Raw genomic sequence first — 22,096 nt, 5'->3', positions numbered from 1 at the left:
CCTGATGGGTCTCTCCGCACCCTGAGGTTCAGAGGCTACCCTGCGTCCACATCTGCCATCTCTTTCATCAGAGGCAGCTGTGCGGATACGCTCACAGGCACAGGACGGATATGACTGTGGGCATGGAGAGGAAGAGGCAGACAGCATCTCTCCATCACTCCCCTCCTTTCCATTCTTGACTCTGAAGCCCTCCAGGCACCGAAACACTTTCTCACCCTTTTAGTTCCAGAAGTTTCTTCTCTTTCTCACTTTCCGTTCTTCTATGTCGGCTTTTGTCTGTTCTCCCAGGGCATCTTAAGAAGATTTAATTAGCCGTTATGGTGCAGCGTAGGGGTCCAGCCATTGGCTCATTGAAATGTCAAGACTCTGTAACAACAAGGAGAACCAAAGCTCTTAATGATGTTGATGTAATAAAACTGACACCTTCTCTGTAGGAATAAAAAGCTAATTGGGTGTCACAAATATAAAGCACCTTGTCTGAATTAATTACTGTCTTTCTAAATGGCAAAACATGATGCAGTCCTTCAACCAGTGATTAGCGCAAAAGCAGAACGATATAATGGTCGCTGTCCTTCATTACCAGAACGTATTTTTTCTTATTTGACTTAAAATATCTCGTTCAATATGCAGCCAGTCACTTGATATTCCACACGGAGGGCTGCCATGTCAGTCAGGTACTTGAGAGAGGTATAGTCAATATTATTTTCAAATCTCACCCTTAATTAAAAATGGGCCATGACATTTAAATAAGATATTAGAGGAGGCCAATAGTATCTACAGTGTTTGAATAAGTAATAACACTTTATTAAATCACCATATCCCCTTGTATAATCAAGACACCAAATTTCCCATGCATTGTTGTTGTAAGAAAGTACTTTCTGATTATACTTCAAAAAAAGAAAACACTTTTTACAATACTGTATATAAACACATATGCCACAAGCGCATTTCTCAGTTTTAACTAGTTGCTTATTAGCATGTTTATTAGAACTTAAAAAGCACATAATGCATGACCAGTGTTGGGGGTAACGCATTACAAGTAACGTGCATTACGCAATAATATTACTTTTCTGAAGTAACGAGTAAAGTAACGCATTACTTTATAAATGTACACATTAATATTTGAGTTACTTTTTTTAAAAAGTAATGCGAGTTACTTTTCAGTTTAATTAATTCAATTTAAAAATAAAATGAAATAAAAATAAAATACTGAATTAAACTGAACATATTAACGTAGAATTACGCAATCTATGCGCCTGAGCAGGAACAGTTTGAGTCAGAAACGGTGATGGCAGGCCAGAAGATTTTTGCGATCATAAAAAACACCTGCAAGGCCTGAAAGAGATCAAGCCTCAGCCAAGAAAGAAAAAGTAACGCAAAAGTAACTTAAAAGTAACGTACGCATTACTTTCCATGAAAAGTAACTAAGTTACGCAATTAGTTACTTTTCTGGTGGAGTAACTTAATATTGTAATGCATTAGCTTCAAAAGTAACTTTCCCCAACACTGTGCATGACCATATTCGACATTCCTTAATCCAACCCCATACCTAAACCTAACCCATTAGCAGTTATTTAGGAGTTTATTGAGGCAAAAGTCATAGTTAAAAACCAATATGTGCTCCCCATACTAAAGTGTTACCCAAACAGACAGTTCCTCCCCAAAATGTGTTGTTGTGTTGGGTTTACTATGTTCTTACCTCAACTTAGACAAATTATACATTTTTAATTTAACAAACCTTTAATAAATAAATCTATACATTTCAATGCGTCCACTTAATCTTTGATTGGCGTGTCGTTAATGTGTTAGCATTTAGCCTAGCCCCATTCATTCCTTAGGATCCAAACAGAAATGAATCTAGAAGCCATCAAACACTTCCATGTTTTCTAATATTTAAAGACTGTTACATGAGTAGTTACACGAGTAAGTATGGTGGCACAAAATAACACGTGGTGATTTTTTTAAACTATATTGTATGGTGGTTTGCAGCACTTCGACTTCGGCAGCACTTGCAGCACTTCGACCACGTTTTATTTTGTGCCACCATACTTTCTCGTGTAACTACTCATGTAACAGTCTTTAAATAGAAAAAAACATGGAAGTGTTTGGTGGCTTCTAAATTCATCCCTGTTTGGATCCTAAGGAATGAATGGAGCTAGGCTAAATGCTAACACATTCACGGCGCGATGTAAAAAGATTAAGTGCACGCATTGAAAAAAGATAGGTATGTATTAATTAGTCTAAGTTGAGGTAAGAACATAGTAAAATATTGAAAAACAGTGGTGTTTTCCTTTAAATCCACCCATAACACCCTGACAACAACCCTAACATCAATCACCGCTCATTTTCTTCATAAAATGTGCACGTATGCCTGTGACCCGCTGTTTACTTATGTCTGATCCTGAAACCAGTGCCGTGTCTAATTTTCAGGTAGCCGGAGTTGTTTGCCGCTATGTAATTCTGAGCTATCAGTTGGATTACTCTGCTTGTCTGCTGGACTCCATTAGTGCAAAGGCAGACCGGTGATTTAGCTTATCAACTCGGTCCTTATCACCGTGGCAAGCGTGCTTTACGCATGCAAAACAGCTGCCAGTCTTAAGCTCATTGTGAAGGCCGGAATAAAGTGTGAACACTGGCTATTCCCTAAATATGATAACGAAATCTCTTATTTTCAACCGCACATCAAAGTGATACAGTATGCACCCTGTCAGAAAAAGTACAAAACTGTACCTTTTCTGTGGCTGGGGTGGTACCGTATACCGTTATGGGTATACAACACATTGAAATGTTTTTCCTTTTGGGGTACAATATTATACAATTTTGTACCAGTTAAACTTTAGGGGTACAAAACTATTAACTGTACCTTTAAAAATACACAATAGATCCTTAAGGTACAGTAATGTACCCAAAAAGGTATAGAATTGTATAATATTTGGAATACCTGTAAAGGTACGAAACGGAACCTTAGGGTATCACCCTAGAGACAGAAAAGGTACCTTTTATGCCAACACTGGGCGATTAAAGTTGTTTAGTGGCTCCAGCATGAACATTTCGGCTAGACAGCTCTATTCTGTAGCATTTTGTCTTTAACGTTTTAAAGATGCGCTAATATTGAGCTCTTGCATCAGATGGCTTTAGCACAGTTTATTATGGAGACAAAAAGCTTGTTATTGTGATCGTGTTGACGCTTACGACGATTCATCAAATATTTATGCATTTCTCCTTGCGTGCGGCTTGGTTTTTCTAGCATTTTGAGAGCAAAACTGTCACTTTGCTATCATCAGGAATGCTTTGAAATATTATACACAAACCAAACAGCCATTATCTGTAAACATCATAAACAACGACATACATTTATTAAGCGGCATGTGTTTATTTCAGTTGTTTTGTATGTGTGCATCGTTGAATTAAACCCATTTGGTTTTTATTTGCATTTTTGTGTCAGCGCATTATTCATTGTGTTGTAAGCAACTGTTTCATTTGTTTCATTGTTATAATATTTTCTTTCCCTTGATGTTTTGTCTTATTGTTTTATGTTTACGTTTTTATTGTTGTTTGTTACGTATGACAGATGCCCCCACAACACCGTCACCATCCACAGCTCCCCTTGCACCCACCTCCCCAGACACTACAGGTCCCTTAGGCTCCAAGCACCTCAAACCTGCTATCACCGGTAAGAGAGGTACAGTACGGTACAGTACAACCCCACTGCCCTTCCTCATTGTTTCCTCGCACACCTCCTTTTCCTTTAGTCTATCCTAGTTTCACCAATCTGGTTTTCACGGACTGAGGTGTACATCTCAAGGGACGCCTGCATGCTGCATCTGAACAGAAGTGGTTTGGAAGCTTCTGGTACCTCTGCACCTTTGTGTCTTCTGTTTAGATCCTGTCTCTTTCCCTGCTTCCTCTGTCTACACGTCTGTTGCATCTCACTTGTGTCCGTCTTACTTTTGACATTTGGGCTCTATTTTGGTCTTTTCGTCATTCTGCTTTTTTATTACAAGAAAACTCTCATTTACTCTCATGTTGTTTCTAAGCATTTACTGTTTTTTCAGTATTCAGGTTTGGAAATGAGGTCGAGTAGAGGTTGAGATGTGAAATAGAAGCTAAGCGCCGAATGTAAGATTGTAGTTTACTGTAGGTAAGGGCAAACGAAAACGACAGCGGATATGGAGACACGGAATGCTATTTGATCTGTTGTGGAGAATATTCCCGGCATTTGCCAACTGAAGCACAAACAAGAATAGTGTTTGTTAAACATTTTGAATGGAGGTGATGTTTGTGGACCTACTAGATTTACTTTACATAATCTGCACAGCCATGTTAACTCTCGATGAATTTGTTTTCAGATCATACACATGCTTACAGCGGAAGTTCGATGCGACTGAACCGGTGCATAACACACGTCATAACCAAACGCTACACAAATGATTTTACACCTAACCCTAGTGATGTAGTACTCGAGTCCGGTCTTGGACTCGAAACTGGTCGAAGACCGATTTCTGTTTTCTCTGACTCGTCTCGGACTTGTTCCTTCAAAGACTCGGTCTTGACTCTGTCTTGAAACACAGTGGGAGGAGAAGGACTCGTAATTTTAGACGGAGTCCTCAAGACCAACGCATTTTTTTATGTTCATATAAAAAAAACACACAACACATAACAATAATAATAAAATGCAATGTTGACGGGCATTATCTGAAAATGACATCCTATTGTGCAACGCAAAGATACTGCCATCAGAGCTGTTTATTTATCTCTAGAAAAATAGGCAGAAGATGATGCGTGTGGTAGGGATTTTTTTAATGATATTAAGAGCATAGTCCATATTAAGATGTTAAGACTTCTTCTCTAAACAATTCCCAATCTAGCTTAGTCTATAGGCCTAAATGTTGATTATTAACTGGGGTGATATTAAATCATGAATATGAATACTGACATGTTTTTGGTCTTGGTTTCGACTCGGTCTCGACTCAGACTTGCTTCCTCAAAGACTCGGTCTTGACTCGGACTTGACTCTATTTGAAAACGAACGGAATCGCTCTCGACCCTTCAAAGACTTGGTCTTGACTCAGCATAGGCGGTCTCGTCCCCATCACTACCTAACCCTAACACCCCCCCACAAGAAAGTAAACGCTTGTCAATTATGCCCTTCCAGACTCTGTCTATGAAGCAAAGCGAAGTAGCATAGGTTGGTATTACCAGGCTATAAGCATAATATGTTTATGTCAAATTAAAACTGTATCCAGTCGAAAAAAGTTGTATTTTTATAGGTTTCCAGTCAAAATATTAAAACAATATTAAATTGTTTGAAAATCCTGACGCAAGCAGACTGACTCCACCAGAAGTTTTCATGCAAAGTTATTGTCAAACTTATGATGCAACTTGTAATTTCATGCATTTTGTTTTTAAACAAAACCGGTTCCAACAGTTTCAGCTGTTTTTGAACAAAATGTTCCAGACATTGTCTCTCTATTGAGGAAAGTTTCTCTGCAAGGTTGTGGTGATGAAATAACCGAGCTTATTTCTCTAAATGCATTAGCAGCACCTCTTTCTCTCTGCGATCAATGGGGGCGTACCAGCACAGAATTTCCGGCCTCGTCGTTCCGTCGGCCTTAATGGGAATAATAAGTCTTCTGAGAAGAAGCGCGGGGCTCAGACGATGCCATCAGCGTGTCTCCCGTCCCCGTTAAATCTGCCAAATGCGTTTTTATGGCTTGCAAATTAGCTGTGACCTTATGAAGCTGAAAGGTTGTATAAAGTACTGGGGATGCTGAGAATTTTAAAATATTTACAGCTCACTTTTCATAATCAGCATGAAAGCGCCCTCCTGCAGACCCCCACGCCATTATTGTCCCACCGAGACACTTTTACAGGGATAATGATTGGTCATGGCTTTTGTCTGTGGATAGGGAGAGGAGAGTGCAGAAATGTATCTGTTTTAGGGTTCATTAGCAAGAGAGAGGGGAAAACAAAGCACAGCAGTTTTGCTGAATTATAGCGTAACGTTTTGTTTTAAACTTGTCCAGAGTCTGCCAAAAATTTCCCAGTTTAATTGGTTTTAACTCGAGGACATAAGCACAAAAGGGAAAACTGCGGAAGTACTGAAGTTTTTGTGTTGTTTTGAAATTCGTCGGCAACATGAAAACAATACTTTTCTTTCCGCCGAATCGAATCCGTTGCGGATTCCTCAAAGCTCCTTTGTCAAATAAGAGACATTATACATGGTTAGCAGCTTGCCTCCTGTTTGGATTCTCACAGTATGGAGAGGAACATATGTTTGTTGAAGCGTTGACCAGAATCCGAGCAATTACCCAACATGGGAGTATAATGGTCAGACATGGCCTGTCAGTTGTGGGCTGGATTCGGCCTTGTTCACGGGCTATAGTCCCAGTAAGAACCAAACAAATGAGCAATCCTCGGAGAGTCATTTGCAAGTTCGAACACAGCCAGGAAAGCTTTGTTGATCTAATTAGTGTTTTATGAGAAGTACAATGTTTGTGTTTGTGTTTTTCTAAAGTTTCTTCGGAAATGAGGTGAAAACATTTGCACCATTCATGTTTGATGCTACCAAGGCTTAAGATCAGGGGTTGGGTTGCGTTCCACACCAAAGTCTTAGCATTGACTCGGATGTGCGTCATTGTTGCGCAGCACGATTGCCAACTACTGGAGAAACACTTGAAATAGGTTTAAATGGGACGCACTAACTAGGGCTGGGCCGATACCACTTTTTCATGTCTGATACCGATGTCGATACCACAACCTTGAGCATCTGTTGATACCGATCCAATACCATCTCTAGCTCCCTTTTAATCAATTAAGCTGCAAATAACATTTGTTAGCCCTACAAAAAGCTTAAAAAGAGCTACAGAACTCAAACGTTTTACTGTGCAACAAAAGACTGTGCAAATTCAAGACTTCGTGAGACATTGTGCAAAACTGCTGCTTCATTTTTATTTAAACGATTCAACAGACTAGTAGCAACATTTTTAGTTAGTCAGCACAAACATTTCTAAATGAAATTTAAGGTGTAACTTTGGACATTTAAAGTGCAACTTTGTGCAAATTCATGTTGCTCAGCAAGTCGCGCTTTACCCCAAGTTGCCATGACAAGATCCGTGTTGGTATCGGACTTCTACGATATTCGATCCGGATATTTTCGCAAATATCGAACTAATATTGATACTAAATATCGGATCAAGCCACCCCTAGCACTAACCCTTTGATCAATTTGGATAAATTACATGCAAATACCGCAGGTGTGTTCAATCAGTCGGCGCAGCACCACATGAAATTGGTTTATTGTGTAAAGGCACCCCGATTTCAATTTGAAAACTGCACACACTGGGCAAGTTGCTGGTATAACATCACAATCAAGATGCATTGTGGTCTATGGAGCAGTCTGGGGCATACATGGAAAGCAGACTTGCTCCAAAATCAAGGGAACGAGGGCCTGTCCATATAAGCTTCCTTCGTCCACAAAGTGGAATGCACTTCAACATGGCAGCGGGGATTCCCCTGATGGCGAGAACAGCAGGGGCGCACCCAGTGTGTTTTTAAATTCGTGTGGCGATGTGCAGACCGATATGACATCAAAACATATCAACAGCAATTTGAGAGATTTCAAACCCTCTTGCGGTACGTTGATGTCCTACTCCAACTGTTCTGTACAACGTTATGTGAAGTCGAAAACACTTATATACCAGTGCTAGGAGCAGGAGTTTGAACCAAGCGTGCCGCACAAGCCCTGAAAAGTGAAGCCAAAATGTCTCGATCGCCCCCCAGTGACTGGTCCCAGTCATAAAACCCGCCTTCCCCTTGTTATTCAATGGGAATTTAGACCAACTAAACAATTTAATTACACTTCAATTCTCTTTTTTCTAAAGCTGGTTTCTGTAGTTTTTATCACGCTGATGTAAATTCAAGTTTAAAATTTTACTTTTTTAACTTTAAAATAAGTTTGTTTTTAGTTAGTTATTTAATGCTTTAAAAACGCTGGTGTCACATCATGATTGGCAGCTGTGATATGCGCATTCTGCGAGGGCGGGCCTTGAGTTCGCTGCTTTACTTGCTGCTCACTACTGCGCAGGACTGGTCCCGAAATCGCTACTGTGCAGACTCAAGACCCAAGACGTCAGCGCCGTATCGGGACACTGGCGGCTTTACTTTTTACCAATGGAAGAGAGCGAACGGCGTCGTCCATCTTTTTTTACAGTCTTAAACAAATAAGATTTTGAAGTGGGCGTGGCTACCCAGCACAACAGCAAAAATAGATAGGACATTTTGACTTCGTACAGTCGCATTGAGCTGGTTGCGACAAAAACTCTGTTTAGCATGAATGAGATGGTTAGCTTTTATCACTAGTTGCTTTATTGCATGCCGAGTGCTTAGGTTGCAACGTTAGACATCATTTATCCTGCATCCGGTCCTTAATAAACCGATTAAATTGATTTTAACTACATATCAATAAACATTTCAGAATTATCGATCTTAACCCGGAGAGAGGCGCTAAATGATCCTCTGAAATGAAAAAGCTCTTGCTCTCAGGGTCTGCCAGAGGACAGCGGTAAAAACCTGCTCTGTTTAAACGAATAAGTGAAGTTTTAGCCTCCGAGCCCCTCGAGGGTCAGTTAAATATTGAGACCGCACTCCTGACCGCTCGCCTCTCTCCCCTCGCTGTAAGAGATAGAACACAGGAAGAATTAAAATGTAATGCAAAGGTCTTTTTCCTCAGTCAAGCAGCGCGGTTATTGATGATCTGTCAAATTAAGTCATGTCGGGGGAAGACTTATGGTAACAATTTTAAAATAAAACAGAAAGGGAAAAAGAAAAATCATTAAACCCCGCCACTGAATATGAATTACGAATAAGTCTCTCCTCATTCGTTTCGTTTCAGTGAAAGGAGACACTTAAAGTAATCCTCTGGAACCCTTGAGCTGCTTACATTTGTCCTGCTATTTCCCAGAATTCCTTGCAGATCAACTTTTTAATGGCCTAATGATGAAACGTCGCATAGTGTAATGTCTGTGCACCTTCCACAACACAAATGTGTGAATCTTTTCAATCCAACGTCTCTCAGTGGATAACACCTGCATTTGTTTTCGCCTTCACTTGATTTGGGTCTCTCTTCACGCCCACCTTTTTTAACCACAATTATATGCTGTAATTTGTTTTGAAAATCTAATTAAACTGTGCCGACCAACTCGGATGCCCCGGTGGCCCGGCTTGGCTTAAGTTCAGCTCTCGCGAGCGTCCGGTATGTAAATCACCCCTCACAGGTCATTTCCGACGCTGCTGTGTTGTGCTTAGGGATGTGGAAGACAGACAAGAACCAAATTGCTGTTTTCTTTCCATGTACACGAAAGCGGAAGGAACGGTTGATTCGGCTGTACATCAAGCCCCAACATTGACCCCCAACTCACAGTCTCTTTAGCTTCCGCCTGGTAGAAATTCAGCTGTTTTCATTAGACACCATCCATTTCCATTAAGCTCAGAAAATGGGGAATAATTGCTTAATTAAAGCGTGCATTAAGCCACTGTTTTAATCTTTATTTGGTCCTTTAATATTGTTTAATTGGGTGGGTTTTGCTGCTGCTGGGGCATGCTCTTAATGGAACAGTTCACCCAAAATTCTGTCTTATTTTTCTCATGTCCTTCTGAAGCCCGTATGTCGTTCTTTTTTCCTGTGGGAACACAAAAAAGCGACAGTGTGTTGTAACAACAGCTGTCAAATTAAAAATTAAAGGTTTAATCACAGAAAAAGCACTAAACACATAGTCCATAAGATTTGTGAGGTTTCTGAAGCCATATGACTGCTTTGTTTGCTTCTGTACTGCCACTCGCGGGACGTGCCATTTCATCTGTTCCTCAAACAAAACTCTTGAACAGATTCAGACTAAAATGTGGTATAGGAAAGTGACAACCGAAGGCCTATGTATGTAGAAAAAGAACAGGGACCGTAAAATCTCCCCAAAACAAAGTTATTCATTTGCCCTACCAGATATTAAGGACACCGCCATTTTCATTATCTGGGAAAACCGCCAATGCTGGGGTGAAAGTAAAGTTTAAATAGTTTGAGCGAGACAATAAAATACTCGTAAAACATTGATAGGATGTTTTATTAACCTGTTCTGCTGGCCTTTGGGTATAGCTGCACAGGAGAAATTATGTAATAAAAATGATCAAAGTGGGAAATATATATAAAATGTATATAGATATATATTTTTTAATTTCTGCCTCACTAGTGTCACCAACGTAATGACACGAGTTAACCTAATGTTGTTATATTAGCCTGGTGGAGATGTCCTAAAACACTAAACTAGCCCTGGGTCCCAATTTGAATACTATTAGTCCTATAAAATTAGATTTAATTAAATACTCAAATGTCCATACTTTCCCATAACAAAACAGTACTTACTTTTAGGGCATATGACATACAGTAGGAGGCAAATTGGGATGCCGCCCATACACCTTATTCAGCCCGCCGCCATGTTGATTCCAAAACAAGGCTGTGATTGTGGGTTCACACAGCCGCATTTGAGGCGTCAAAATTGCGTCTACAGTGCCTAGTTTGCCTCTTGAACAGTTTGAGTTTACTCACTTCATTCACGCGTGAAATTCTAGTCATTGATTCGACTGCGACTCTGCTCGTTTCCTGCAATCACGTCACTACTAGAGCAAGTTCCTGATTGGTTAACGCAGCACGTTTTTTAGCCAAAGTTCAAACTTTGCAACTCAAGCGTTGCGGCATTCACGCAAATTAGGCGGAATCGCGTGTACTGCGCCGCGCTTAACGCCTCATTCGAGCCGCGAGACCTCAGACACATGTCAATACGTCTTCACATTGACTTAACATTGAAATCACTCGCGCTAAGTTTTTTGAGCACATTGACCAGAATCAATAGAAGCAGGATTCATTTCTAACTAAATAACATTTGGACACAACTTTGGGGGTTCATGGCGTTTACCTCTAACAATACTTGCACAACCAACTATCACGTAAATAGCTTGTTATTAAGTCAATCACACGTTAATAGGTCAATGTTCATGTCTTAAAAAAACATAACGGAGAAAAAACATGGGACGTACTCTTATTATCTAAACAAACTGATGATATATACTTAGTTGTTGTCATAAAATATTGTATTGTTGCACTATATTAGTGTTTAAGAAGAGTACAACACGAGATAGTGATTAACCAACAGGCTTAAATCCAAAACAGATGTACACAATGCGCTATTCCTATCTCAAATTCAACCCAGTCTAACCCCATGGCGTCAATATTTGACGCCACTTGACCATGCGTCAACAGTTGACGCGGAGGGTATACCTTTCGCGTCATTTTTTGACGAACTGGGGACTTCAATACTATTAAGTCCGTTGCATTCTCTTTCCTATTTTCTTACCATTTTCGCGTTGGTTTAGGGTTAGATTTACATAATGACATCCCTACCCAAACCTAACCCTAACCCCAACGCCAGGTGACAACTGTTTAATTTCGCGTATCTAATAGTATTGAAGTCCCCAGTTCGTCAAAAAATGACGCGAAAGGTATACCCTCCGCGTCAACTGTTGACGCATGGTCAAGTGGCGTCAAATATTGACGCCATGGGATGAGGATGTGTTGCTCAAATTAGGTCATATGTGCCTTATTACACTCTTAAAACGAATTTTGTTGAAAACAACACATTAGTGTTGATTCTGGGACAACACACTAAATGCGTTGTCCCAGAATTCACCCATCTCTGTGTTATTATTGAAACAACACATTTTGTGTTACTTTTAACACAACTTGTGTTATATTTAAACATCAAAATGCCACATAATGTGTTTAAAGCTTAACGCACAATTCTGAGGTTCTTTGTCCTGTTGAAATTTAGTAATATTATGTATTTTCTGTGTTTTGATGGCTAAATGACCAGCATCGTTACAAAACAATAAGTGTAAAGCGCACGCTCTGGACATCTATCTCTCGCAGCCTCATTTTGGAATCAACATGGCGGCTGACTGAATAAGGCGTCTCCAAGGCTGTTCCTGGGGGGCACCTGTCCTGCATTTTAATTCCAACTCATTAAACACACCTGGCTTTATTTTTTAGTTAGCGAACAACTTGATTAGCAGGTTCAGGTGTGTTTAAATTGGGGTGGAACTGAAATCTGCAGAACAGGAACAACCTTGGAGACCCATTGGCTGCATCCCATTTGCCTACTACTGTAGTCGGAGACCCACGCACTAAACAATAAGTGCCACAGTGTTTATATGTTTAATATATATTTGATAGAATTGAAAATAGTAAAAAATGTGCACAAGGTTATTTAAAAAAAAAACAACAACATCCAAATACGATTTGAACTTGGATGTATGCACATTTTCTATCAGATCCCGAGGACTAATGGCTCAGAGTAATGTTGATGTATCTCACGGTAAACAGCTTAACATCCAGCTGAGTTTCTAATCAAGTCTAATGAGCTCACACTTAAACTCATAATTTGGTTAATAACACAATCTTTCCATCCCACTGCATTTTACAATTTATGCATAATTTGGTTTTGCTACTGGTTGATTGTGGTGGAACATTTGAATCCAAGAAACCGAGCAAATCATGCATGCGGCAATCAAATCATAAATACCATCGAAAAGCCTGTGCAGAATTTTCAAATTAGGACATTTCTTGGAAAGTTTTCATTGTGCCTCCAGCATAGACTTTTGCTGGGATGAAAGTGGTGCTTTGCCATGTTGTAATTCTTTCGGTAGACCCACCATCTTTTGGCACCCTACATCCCTGTAAATGTTAATTTAAAGTATTCGCTTTTAACATGAAGGTGAAGCTTTCCAGTTCAGCACTTCCACTCTTCAATAGTTGAAGATCACTGAAGCGTTCACTCGTTGTCAGCCCACACTCATCGTGCCCTTTAAGGCATTTAAATAAATATCTACAGTAATCTTCCAAACAGCACATGCCGGTCTTCGGTCCATGTCCCAGGGCGTCGCGTCACCCTGTGGTATGGAGTTAATAGTAATGCTCACCTCGAAATGTCATCTTTACGAAGAGGCAACATGGCCGCCCCTGCTGCTGTTCCAGCTGTTCCCCCGAGGCCTTTCGGTAACCCCCGCCACGTGGATTTGTAAAGAGAGTGTTTTCGACATGTTTTTGCTCTGTAAGTGTTCCTTTAAGAATTCATGTGACTGCGGGGGTTCGCGTGCGCTGGGCGCCGTTGCCGTTTTTAGCGTTGTTTATTCGCAGCTGGCTTTTTCACAGATGTGCCGTCGGCGAGATTATACCGCACCGACTTTAATTTGTTAAATTTGCCAGAGCCACACAACAGAGGGGCCAGGGGAAGAAATTATAAATATTAAAATAGAAATTTGGTGCTGCAATATTAAATCAAGGGGGAGGGAGAGTCGCAGGCCTTATTAAAAGATAATGTGTGCTGGGGGAAGAGGAAACATATCATTTCTCCAGTAGGGTGTGAATCCTGCTTTGTTACACTCACTGTACGTTTAAGGATAAAGAGATCTGATGAAATGCCAAGTGTTACATGCAAAACACTTCAAAATAAAGCTGTTGCATCAGTGAAGTACCATTTTTGGGACCATTTAGTCAAAGATTCCTAAATTAATAATTTCTTTCTTACTTTTTTATAGTCTAAAGAACCTTTACCTGAATAAAAGAAAAAGACAGGGTGCGAAGAATGTCAAAATAAAATCTCTAACTGTAATGATGCTTACAGTTTTAATTGTGCATATTAGATTAAGAACCATTCAAAAGCTTTTCCAAATGCTCGAGTCAGAAGTGTCATGCCGTAACACGTAATTTGCGTAATTTTATCTCCTTAAGTGTAAAAATTATTCTTCATTCTCAGTAAGAGATTAGTAGGCACCCCACAGTGTCATTGTGCTTTGCCCCAGGATGGCTCTCAACATGGCAACCCCATTGTGCATTGATAAAAATAGAGCTAGGAGGACAGCGGAGGGCTAATTATCACGACACTAAGAGGAAACAACAGTATTTGAATGCAGTTCCTGTGGATGACAATGCTAATAATTAGTTTTGTCTCTTGAGGTGACAAAGCAACCCGTAGACTTCAATCCCATTGTTTCCAGCACCTTAAGGGTTAAACAGAACTGAACTGAAGCTAGATGCACCTGCAGCGAGGTACTTTTTGGAGCTTAAAGTTTGATAGATCGATGTCATAAAAATTTTGTGAATTTAATACCACAGCCTTTCACTGTTGGAAATTCAGAAACATGTGCCTGTCAGATACGAGCAGCCCTTCCACATTTCAAATTTCTGCGAGCCGATAAACGCGTGATAGAGATCTGCACATATTTCGCGTTTCATTGTGATTGATCACCGCGAGAAAGTCGGACGGAGCTTGTGGGTTTTATAGTCCACCTGTAAACACAAACAGAGCGGCGGCGAGTCTATGATGATGTCAATCAAACAGACGGGAGTGCCACTTCCCGGCCGAAGTGGGATTTTCCGAGAGCCGATGGTGTGTATGAATGTCTGAGTTTATCCTGGCTTTGTGTGGCTGATACTTTAATTGCAGACAGCGATTAGGTAGCTCCCGCGACTCAAAGCAGAGCTGGGATTAAATGCGCACGCTGTGGCAGATGCGACGCATGCTGTCAATTATAATATACCACTTCAAATAGCACTGAGCGGAGAGATAATAAAGAAGTGCAGCTCACAGATAGAGAGAGGAATGAGATGAGTCCCATGTTGTGACTCGGTGTTTCTCAACCTGTTTTTCGCATTTACCCATTTAATGACCGCAAACCAGACATGTGTTAACTCTTCAGCTTTAAAGGAATAGTTCACCAAATTCTCTCATAATGTGCTCACCCTCATGCCATCCCAGATGTTTATGACTTCCTTTCTTTAGTTGAACACGAATAATTTTACATTAAAATGCTGGTATGTTTATACTGTATACTGCAAAGCTCCAAAAAGCACTTTATTTTTTATGCATCAATAAAGCAAACCAAATGACTCGAAGGTGAGAAATTAAGATAATTTTCAAGTACTACTTTAATCATTTTAACCAAATGGTCTCGGCACGTATTATATGTTTGTTGTGATCCATATCTACGGTACATTTTTATTCTCAGCATGCATACAGTTCATCCTTGTCTAACCACCATATGGCTGAATGTATCCGGCACTTCAAATGTGACCGGACCGAGAAGAGATGAGCAGATAGGAGAGGACTTACGTTTGCCTTAGCTCGGTTGTTGTCAACCATCTGTTCCTAATAGCTCGGCTGATATTGTGCTAGCGATACCACGGATGTGGGTTCAAGCCCCTGGCATCACGCATATTGATTTATAGCTTAAATGCGCTGCACTGTAAGTGCGTCTGGCAAATGGTGTCTTGAAAGGTAACACGGCATGATAAACTGTAGCTGGTTAAACTAGTTGTTACTAACTGCACCTTCTGCCTCTGTCTTTATCTCTCTCTCTTACAGATCCTAATGCCCTGGAGCAACGTGGGCCAGATCACGCTCTGATTGGTGGAGTAGTCGCAGTTGTCGTTTTTGTTACTCTGTGCTTAATTATTGTATTGGGACGCTACCTGGCACGACATAAAGGTGAGTTTTTCCATTTTTGGATTTTCTTAAAAATACATAATATGCATGTGAATTGACATGTTTGTTTTAAAAAGTGTTGGGGATAGCAGGGTATAGAGAATTGCTGATTGTGACATCACGCTCATGAATATTAATTAAGTTGGGCAAACAAATGATCTTTCACTGTTTTTATAAATTCATAAAAGTGGTCCACATGTTTATTTATGCAGAAATCTGACTGTAGAAACCTGGAAATGCATGCACTGTAGGGACAAATTGGACATAAATATATGCCCCAAAGACAGCTAAAATAATTTTTGTGATGTTTTCTATATAAAATCATCCTACACCGTCAAAAAAAGGTACAAAAGTGTACCCTTTCTGTTACGGGGTGGTTCCCTAAGGCAGTGGTTCTCAAACTTTTTCAGCGTGCGGCCCCCTTTGTTTATGGTGCATGTCTTCGCGGCCCCCCAAAGAATATTTATGACAAAAAAACAGATCTAAAACTTCACATTTTAATTAAACAAAACATTAAATTATACAAAGTAGTGCTGACTTATTTTTTTAGGTTTAATTTCACAGAATTCATGATAAATTAATGTATTTTATAAAAATGTCATAAAACTGGGGCCCCCCTGGCACCATCTTGCGGCCCCCCTGGGGGCCCCGGACCCCAGTTTGAGAAACAATGCCCTAAGGTTCCATTTTGTACAATTACAGGTATACTAAACATAATGCAATGTTGCACCTTTTGGGGTACATTACCACCGTTTTTCAATTTTTTACTATGTTCTTACCTCAACTTAGATGAATGAATACTTACCTATCTTTTTTCAATGCGTGCACTTAATCTTTGTACAGTGCGTCGTGAATGTGTTAACATTAAGCCTAGCCCCATTCATTCCTCAGGATCCACACAGGGATGAATTTAGAAGCAACTAAACACTTCCATGTTTTCCCTATTTAAAGACTGTTACATGATTAGTTACACATAAATGGATAAAAAATGAGAACTATATTGTATGGCGGAAGAGCACTTAGTTTGGAGCACTTCCCCTCTCGCTCAAACTTCCGTCAATATTACTGCACGCCGAGGTCGAAGTGCTGAAAACTAAGTGCTCTTTCGCCATACATAGTTCTCATTTTTTATCTGCTTAAAAAAATCGCTACGTTTTGTTTTGTGCCACCATACTTACTCATGTAACTGTAACAGTCTTTAAATAGAGAAAACATGGAGGTGTTTGGTGGCTTCCTGTTTGGATCCTAAGGAATGAATGTGGCTAGGCTAAATGCTAACACATTCACGACGCACCATACAAAGATTAAGTGCACACATTGAAAAAAGATAGGTATGTATTAATCCGTCCAAGTAGAGGTAAGAACATAGTAAAATATTAAAAAACTGTGGTGTTTTCCTTTAAGGATTTATTGTGTACTTTTAAAAGGTACAATTAACTGTTTTGTACCCCTAAAATTTAACTTCAGCACTTCAGACACAACAGGTCCTTAAATATATTATTGTACCCCAAAACAACATTTCAATCTGTTTAGACCTTTGATGGTACCACCCCAGCGACAGAAAAGGTACCATTTTGTACCTTTTTATACCTTTTTTTTCTGACAGTGTACATAATGTAAAGAACATTCTGTGAAAATATAACCTTGATATCTTTAATAATGACTGTGTAAGGTCACATCAAAGATTGAAATCAATGATTGAAATCAAACTTTGAGACTTTGAGAGAGTTTATGAGATTTTAGTGTGAAATTTACAGACAGATTATGTCAACTTCATGCAATATGTAGCCTATCATCATCAATAAACATAGTTCTAGAAACTCATATCTCACTTCTTAATAATAACTACTACGTGCTTACTGTCTAGCTGCTTTGCAACAATGCCAAATAATGAAAAGCCCTATAGAATCGGTTTCAATAATAGTGATTATCCAAAACAGACTTGACATTTTAAAGTTTCTGTGACCTTGCAAAACCGAATGAAATTCTCCGGCGCTGAGAGCACGTAAATTGAAATCGTAAAGTTTCAGTGACATTTGCAGAGTCATGTTGGTTTTTAATCCGAGGTCTTGCGTGTTATTTCAGGCACGTATTTGACAAACGAGGCCAAAGGAGCGGATGACGCCCCGGACGCGGACACGGCCATCATCAATGCAGACGGCAACCATGCGCACGCAGAGGAAAAGAAAGAGTATTTCATTTAGACTGCGGGCGGTACTTCATTCCTTTCCTCCTATCGTCCCTTCACTCGTTCCTCCCGACATCGTGTAGGAACGTCCTCAGACAACAGTGGATTATTTTCCTCTTTTGATTTTATTTTTATTTTTCAGTTCGGTTTTGCCTTCAATAACAGCTCTTCGATTTCACCTGCTACTTAATTGTAACTTATTTGCAAATGAGCGACTTATTTGCTGAAGATGTCACCTTTTGTAACCATTATATAGCTGTAACACACCCCAGGATAGTCCACAAATCTCCAAATATGAAAAAGAGAAATGATCTGCAGCTATTTTTCAGTAAGGACTCACCTCCATTATTTCACAGTGCCTAAATATACAGACGTCCTTTAAGTTTAATCAATGCCTTCATGTTTGTCAGTAGCCTGGTTGCTTACTTTGTATCTTCAGCGTTATGATTTTTTTAATAATGTTCTGTGCTCTGTTGTTGCTTTTATTTTTTGAATATTTCTGACTTTTTATTTGGTTGAGATTCATGCCGAATCCATTTATTGTGATGTTTCTCCAAAAAAAAAAAAAAAAGATGTACAGTAGTCAAAATATACTGAGACTTGAAATAAGGGAGGTTCCCTTTTTATTCTGCAGATTTTTAGGTGTTAATAATGTTATCGGTACGTAGAGATGCTCCATTCTCCAAATTACCATTACATGATGTGAAACTGACCAACTCACACTAAATCAGTATTTTGTACTTGAAATGTAGATATTGGTAAGTAAATGAATAGTTCCAGAGACGGTCTTAGTGAATTTCACCCTTGTATTATAGGTTAACCAACCCTAGTCACCAAATAAACTTTATAGTGGGTTAGTGAATCAGCAAACAGGCCAGAAAGAACACACCCCCTCTTTTCTTTAATTGGTTCATATTCCTGCACTGATTGTCTCCTGGCTATATGGAGCGTTGTCATGGCAACAGATCCACGGCTGTGTGATGAAGCAATGGGAATCGTACTATATGTCATCTTTTCAACTGTTTACACAACCGTTGTGCCGAAGATTCTCATAACACCAGAGGAGAAGTAAAACATTAAGTTTATTAAAAAGCGCAACTGTATTTCAGTGCCGTTAAACCTTCATCACTCTGATCAATAAAGTTATTTACAAATAAAAACAAAAAGTGTCGCCCACCTGCTCACCTTTCCACTGGTTTTCCGCCAAACAAAAAAACAAGCACAAGATAACTTACAGTATGAACGAGGTCCGAACACTTAAGTGATCGAGTTTTCATAAAACAAAAAATATTTGTCTTTACCCAAACCATACAGATACCTTGATGTACTACGGTCACTGACGTTGCAAATTATGTTGATAAATGGTTGGAGCGTTTCTGAAATTGCGGTATCTTTTCTGTTCTTAACGTTGATTTCTACAACGAATAGCCAACCTTGCTAAGGCTGTATGATATATCTGCTAAATGTGGTAACTAGTGAAAATTGTTGTTAGACTTTGGGATCCCTAATACCATCAAGTTTGTATATTAGCTGATTTAAATATTGGTGGGGAATTTGTTTTCATCTTATATCGTCGATTTTTAACGTCATAACTTTTTCTTTCAGCTCAAGGCATGTATATACTGTATAAGTATCACATTTTGGTAAAAAAAGCATTTTTTTGAACGATTTTTTGTTTTACTCACAATGTAAATTATTTCATTTTGCTTATCGAAAGCCACAGTGAGTACGAAGCATTTATGAGTATAAAGGCACAGCTGCGCATTTGTTGAATGGGAAAATTTTAGCATTCTGTAAATGATGAAGATTAGCGTTCATGGCTACCAGCATTACTGTCTGTAAGTTGTTGTTTTATGTCATTTTCACATAGACAGATATCACTGACGCTTTTAAAAAAACAATAGCTCAAGCTTTAAATTTTCAAAGTAGACTATCCAAAATGTTTTTTTTTTATATTGTTTATCCATAATAAACCACAATAACATATCACTTCCATATACAAGTATCTTACTCAACTGTAATTGTCTTATATCCCTACTTTTTGTGACTATATTAATTGGTAGAATGGTTGGGTTCACTGGGCTGTGTGTTAACCAGATAATGTTAAAGCTACAACAATAAAAATCAGTTCACACCATAAAATTGATCAACATTATGAAATGAAACGCAATTGCTTACAGTATACTACTGTAAAGATTACCCTGAATTTATTAGTGTTTTTTCTCCTTTTCTGTCATTCTCAGTGTACAATAGACTACGATGTGTCTGCATAATGACTGCTAACAATTTTTACCAATCTCTGATGGTGATACTGACCTATTGCTGCCTTTTGTGGTCAGTGAATCACATGCTATTATCAAAACAATATATATATATCCAACTGCTCAGATTTTGAATGGTTACAGTTACATGCTCAACATTTCCAACAATGAATAAATCAGCTTCTTTTATCACCACGATTGCCTTTGTGTTTGAGCTACATGTTGTATGTCAGTCCAGCGCTTGTGCTTTAGCGAGCACTCATGTCTCATTGAAGACTTTGGTCATCTACTGCCTGTTCTTTTATACATTGCATGACATATTTTCACCTAATTTTTTATATAATATTTCATTTACTTTTTCTATTGCAACGGAATTTATTTTCAGTTCTATGCTTTTTTCGCTAGTTATTTAGACAGTGTTCATACGTAGCTATGCGCAATAACTACAGTAAATAGCGAGTTGCATGTCTCCCCCTATATTCAGACAAATTATTAACTAATTTGAATGATTAGGTTTTTAAGGGTTAATGTTTTAAAACGTAAACGGGAACGTTTTTATGCATTTTGGATGTTCGTTTACACAACAGCTGCATTTTGGGGTCCTGAAAATGCCAAGTGCAAGTTTTTGATAATGACACCGTCGTCATCTCTGTGTAAACTATTGAAACATAAATCTGTGATAACGGTGACGTCATGCTCGTGTTAATTTAGTTTATAGGCAAAAAGTTTACAAAATGTTGCTGGTTTATAGTCACGGGTCACTAATAAATGTATTTAAACATCCATCTAAACAAAACAACTGGATGCATTTGCCGACTTGATTGTTCGTATGTATCGCTTTGTATGTGCACAGGTGTGTATTTCCAGCCTGATCTCAGGAGAATTCGTACATATTTTACGAGTTGGCTAATTCGTATGAATTCATACGAAGTTAATCATGCAAAAAAGTCAATTCTCATGAAAAAACAACAACAAAACCAAACCCCTAATCCCAACATCACAAGGGTCAAGGCATATCATACAAAAACTTACGAACGTGGACGTATGAATTAATACGAATTCGCCAACTCGATAAATATGTACAAATTCTCGTAAGATAGCGTTGGTATTTCTTAACAAGGTAACATCACCGTCTACAGGCCTGGCACACGTAATGCACCATATTTACTCGTCTTCGCGGATCCGTGTAAACGCAGATCTTTTTGACAACGTTGTATGTGTATTTGAAATTTTTCAAAAACACGAAGGAAAACATTTTAGTTTTCACTACGTTGTTGTCGTGTAAACATTGGCTAATTCTTTTAAATTTGGTCCTACACAATTTTGAATATGTGTTTACATTGTAAAAAATTAAAGTTGGATCTACTTAAAGGAAAACACCACTGTTTTTCGGTGTTTTGCTGTGTTCTTGCCTCAACTTAGACAAGTTAATACATACCTATCTTAATCTTTGTGCAGCGCGCCGTGAATGTGTTGGCGTTTGGCCTGGCCCCATTCGTTCCTTGGGATCCAAACAGGGATGAAATGCTTGCTCAGCGTGCAATAACATCATCACTCCTGACTACTCCCCCTCTCGCTCAAACTTCCATCAATATTATTGCGCTCGAGGTCGAAGTGCTGCAAACTAAGTGCTCTTCCGCCATACAATATAGTTCTCATTTTTTATTCCCTTAAAAAATCGCTTTGTTTTATTTTGTGCCAACATACTTACTCGTGTAACTACTCATGTAACAGTCTTTAAATAGGGAAAACATAGAAGTGTTTGGTGGCTTCTAGTTTCATCCCTGTTTGGATCCTGGGGAGTGAATGGGGCTGGGCTGGGTGCTGGCACATTCGCGACGCGCTGTACAAAGATTAAGTGCACGCATTGAAAAAAGATAGATATGTATTTGTTTGTCTAGGTTGAGGTAAGAACATAGTAAAATGTTGAAGAGCTGTGGTGTTTTCCTTTAAAAATGTACGTTTTTATCAACTTAAGTTTTTCACTTAAAGTGAGAAAATTTAAGTTGAAAAAAATCTATTTTAAAGGTTTTACGAACTAAATAATTTTTAAAAGTTAA

General features: G+C 39.0%; 1 protein-coding gene and 1 long non-coding RNA gene across 6 annotated transcripts in view; one reads left to right on the top strand and one right to left on the bottom strand.

The window, feature by feature from the left end:
• Positions 1-20,234, top strand: part of cadm2a (cell adhesion molecule 2a) — a 670,454-nt gene extending 650,220 nt beyond the window's left edge. For 3 of the 5 annotated variants that reach the window (XM_055208561.2, XM_055208557.2, XM_055208559.2), the window contains 3 exons: positions 3,572-3,682; positions 15,468-15,590; positions 17,673-20,234. In XM_055208561.2, coding sequence (XP_055064536.1) covers positions 3,572-3,682; positions 15,468-15,590; positions 17,673-17,791 — 353 coding nt within the window. In that variant the 3' untranslated portion in view covers positions 17,792-20,234. The remainder of the gene's footprint in view (positions 1-3,571; positions 3,683-15,467; positions 15,591-17,672) is intronic. The other 2 variants (XM_055208558.2, XM_055208560.2) reach the window with 2 other exon arrangements.
• LOC129447029 (uncharacterized) overlaps positions 1-22,096 on the bottom strand; it is a 156,356-nt gene that overhangs the window by 3,556 nt on the left and 130,704 nt on the right. The window contains exon 2 of the long non-coding RNA XR_008645357.2: positions 216-366. This is a non-coding gene — a long non-coding RNA (uncharacterized lncRNA). The remainder of the gene's footprint in view (positions 1-215; positions 367-22,096) is intronic.

Source organism: Misgurnus anguillicaudatus, chromosome 12 (assembly GCF_027580225.2).
Source record: "Misgurnus anguillicaudatus chromosome 12, ASM2758022v2, whole genome shotgun sequence".
Lineage (NCBI taxonomy): Eukaryota > Metazoa > Chordata > Actinopteri > Cypriniformes > Cobitidae > Misgurnus > Misgurnus anguillicaudatus.
This window is presented reverse-complemented; position numbering and strand designations above follow the sequence as displayed.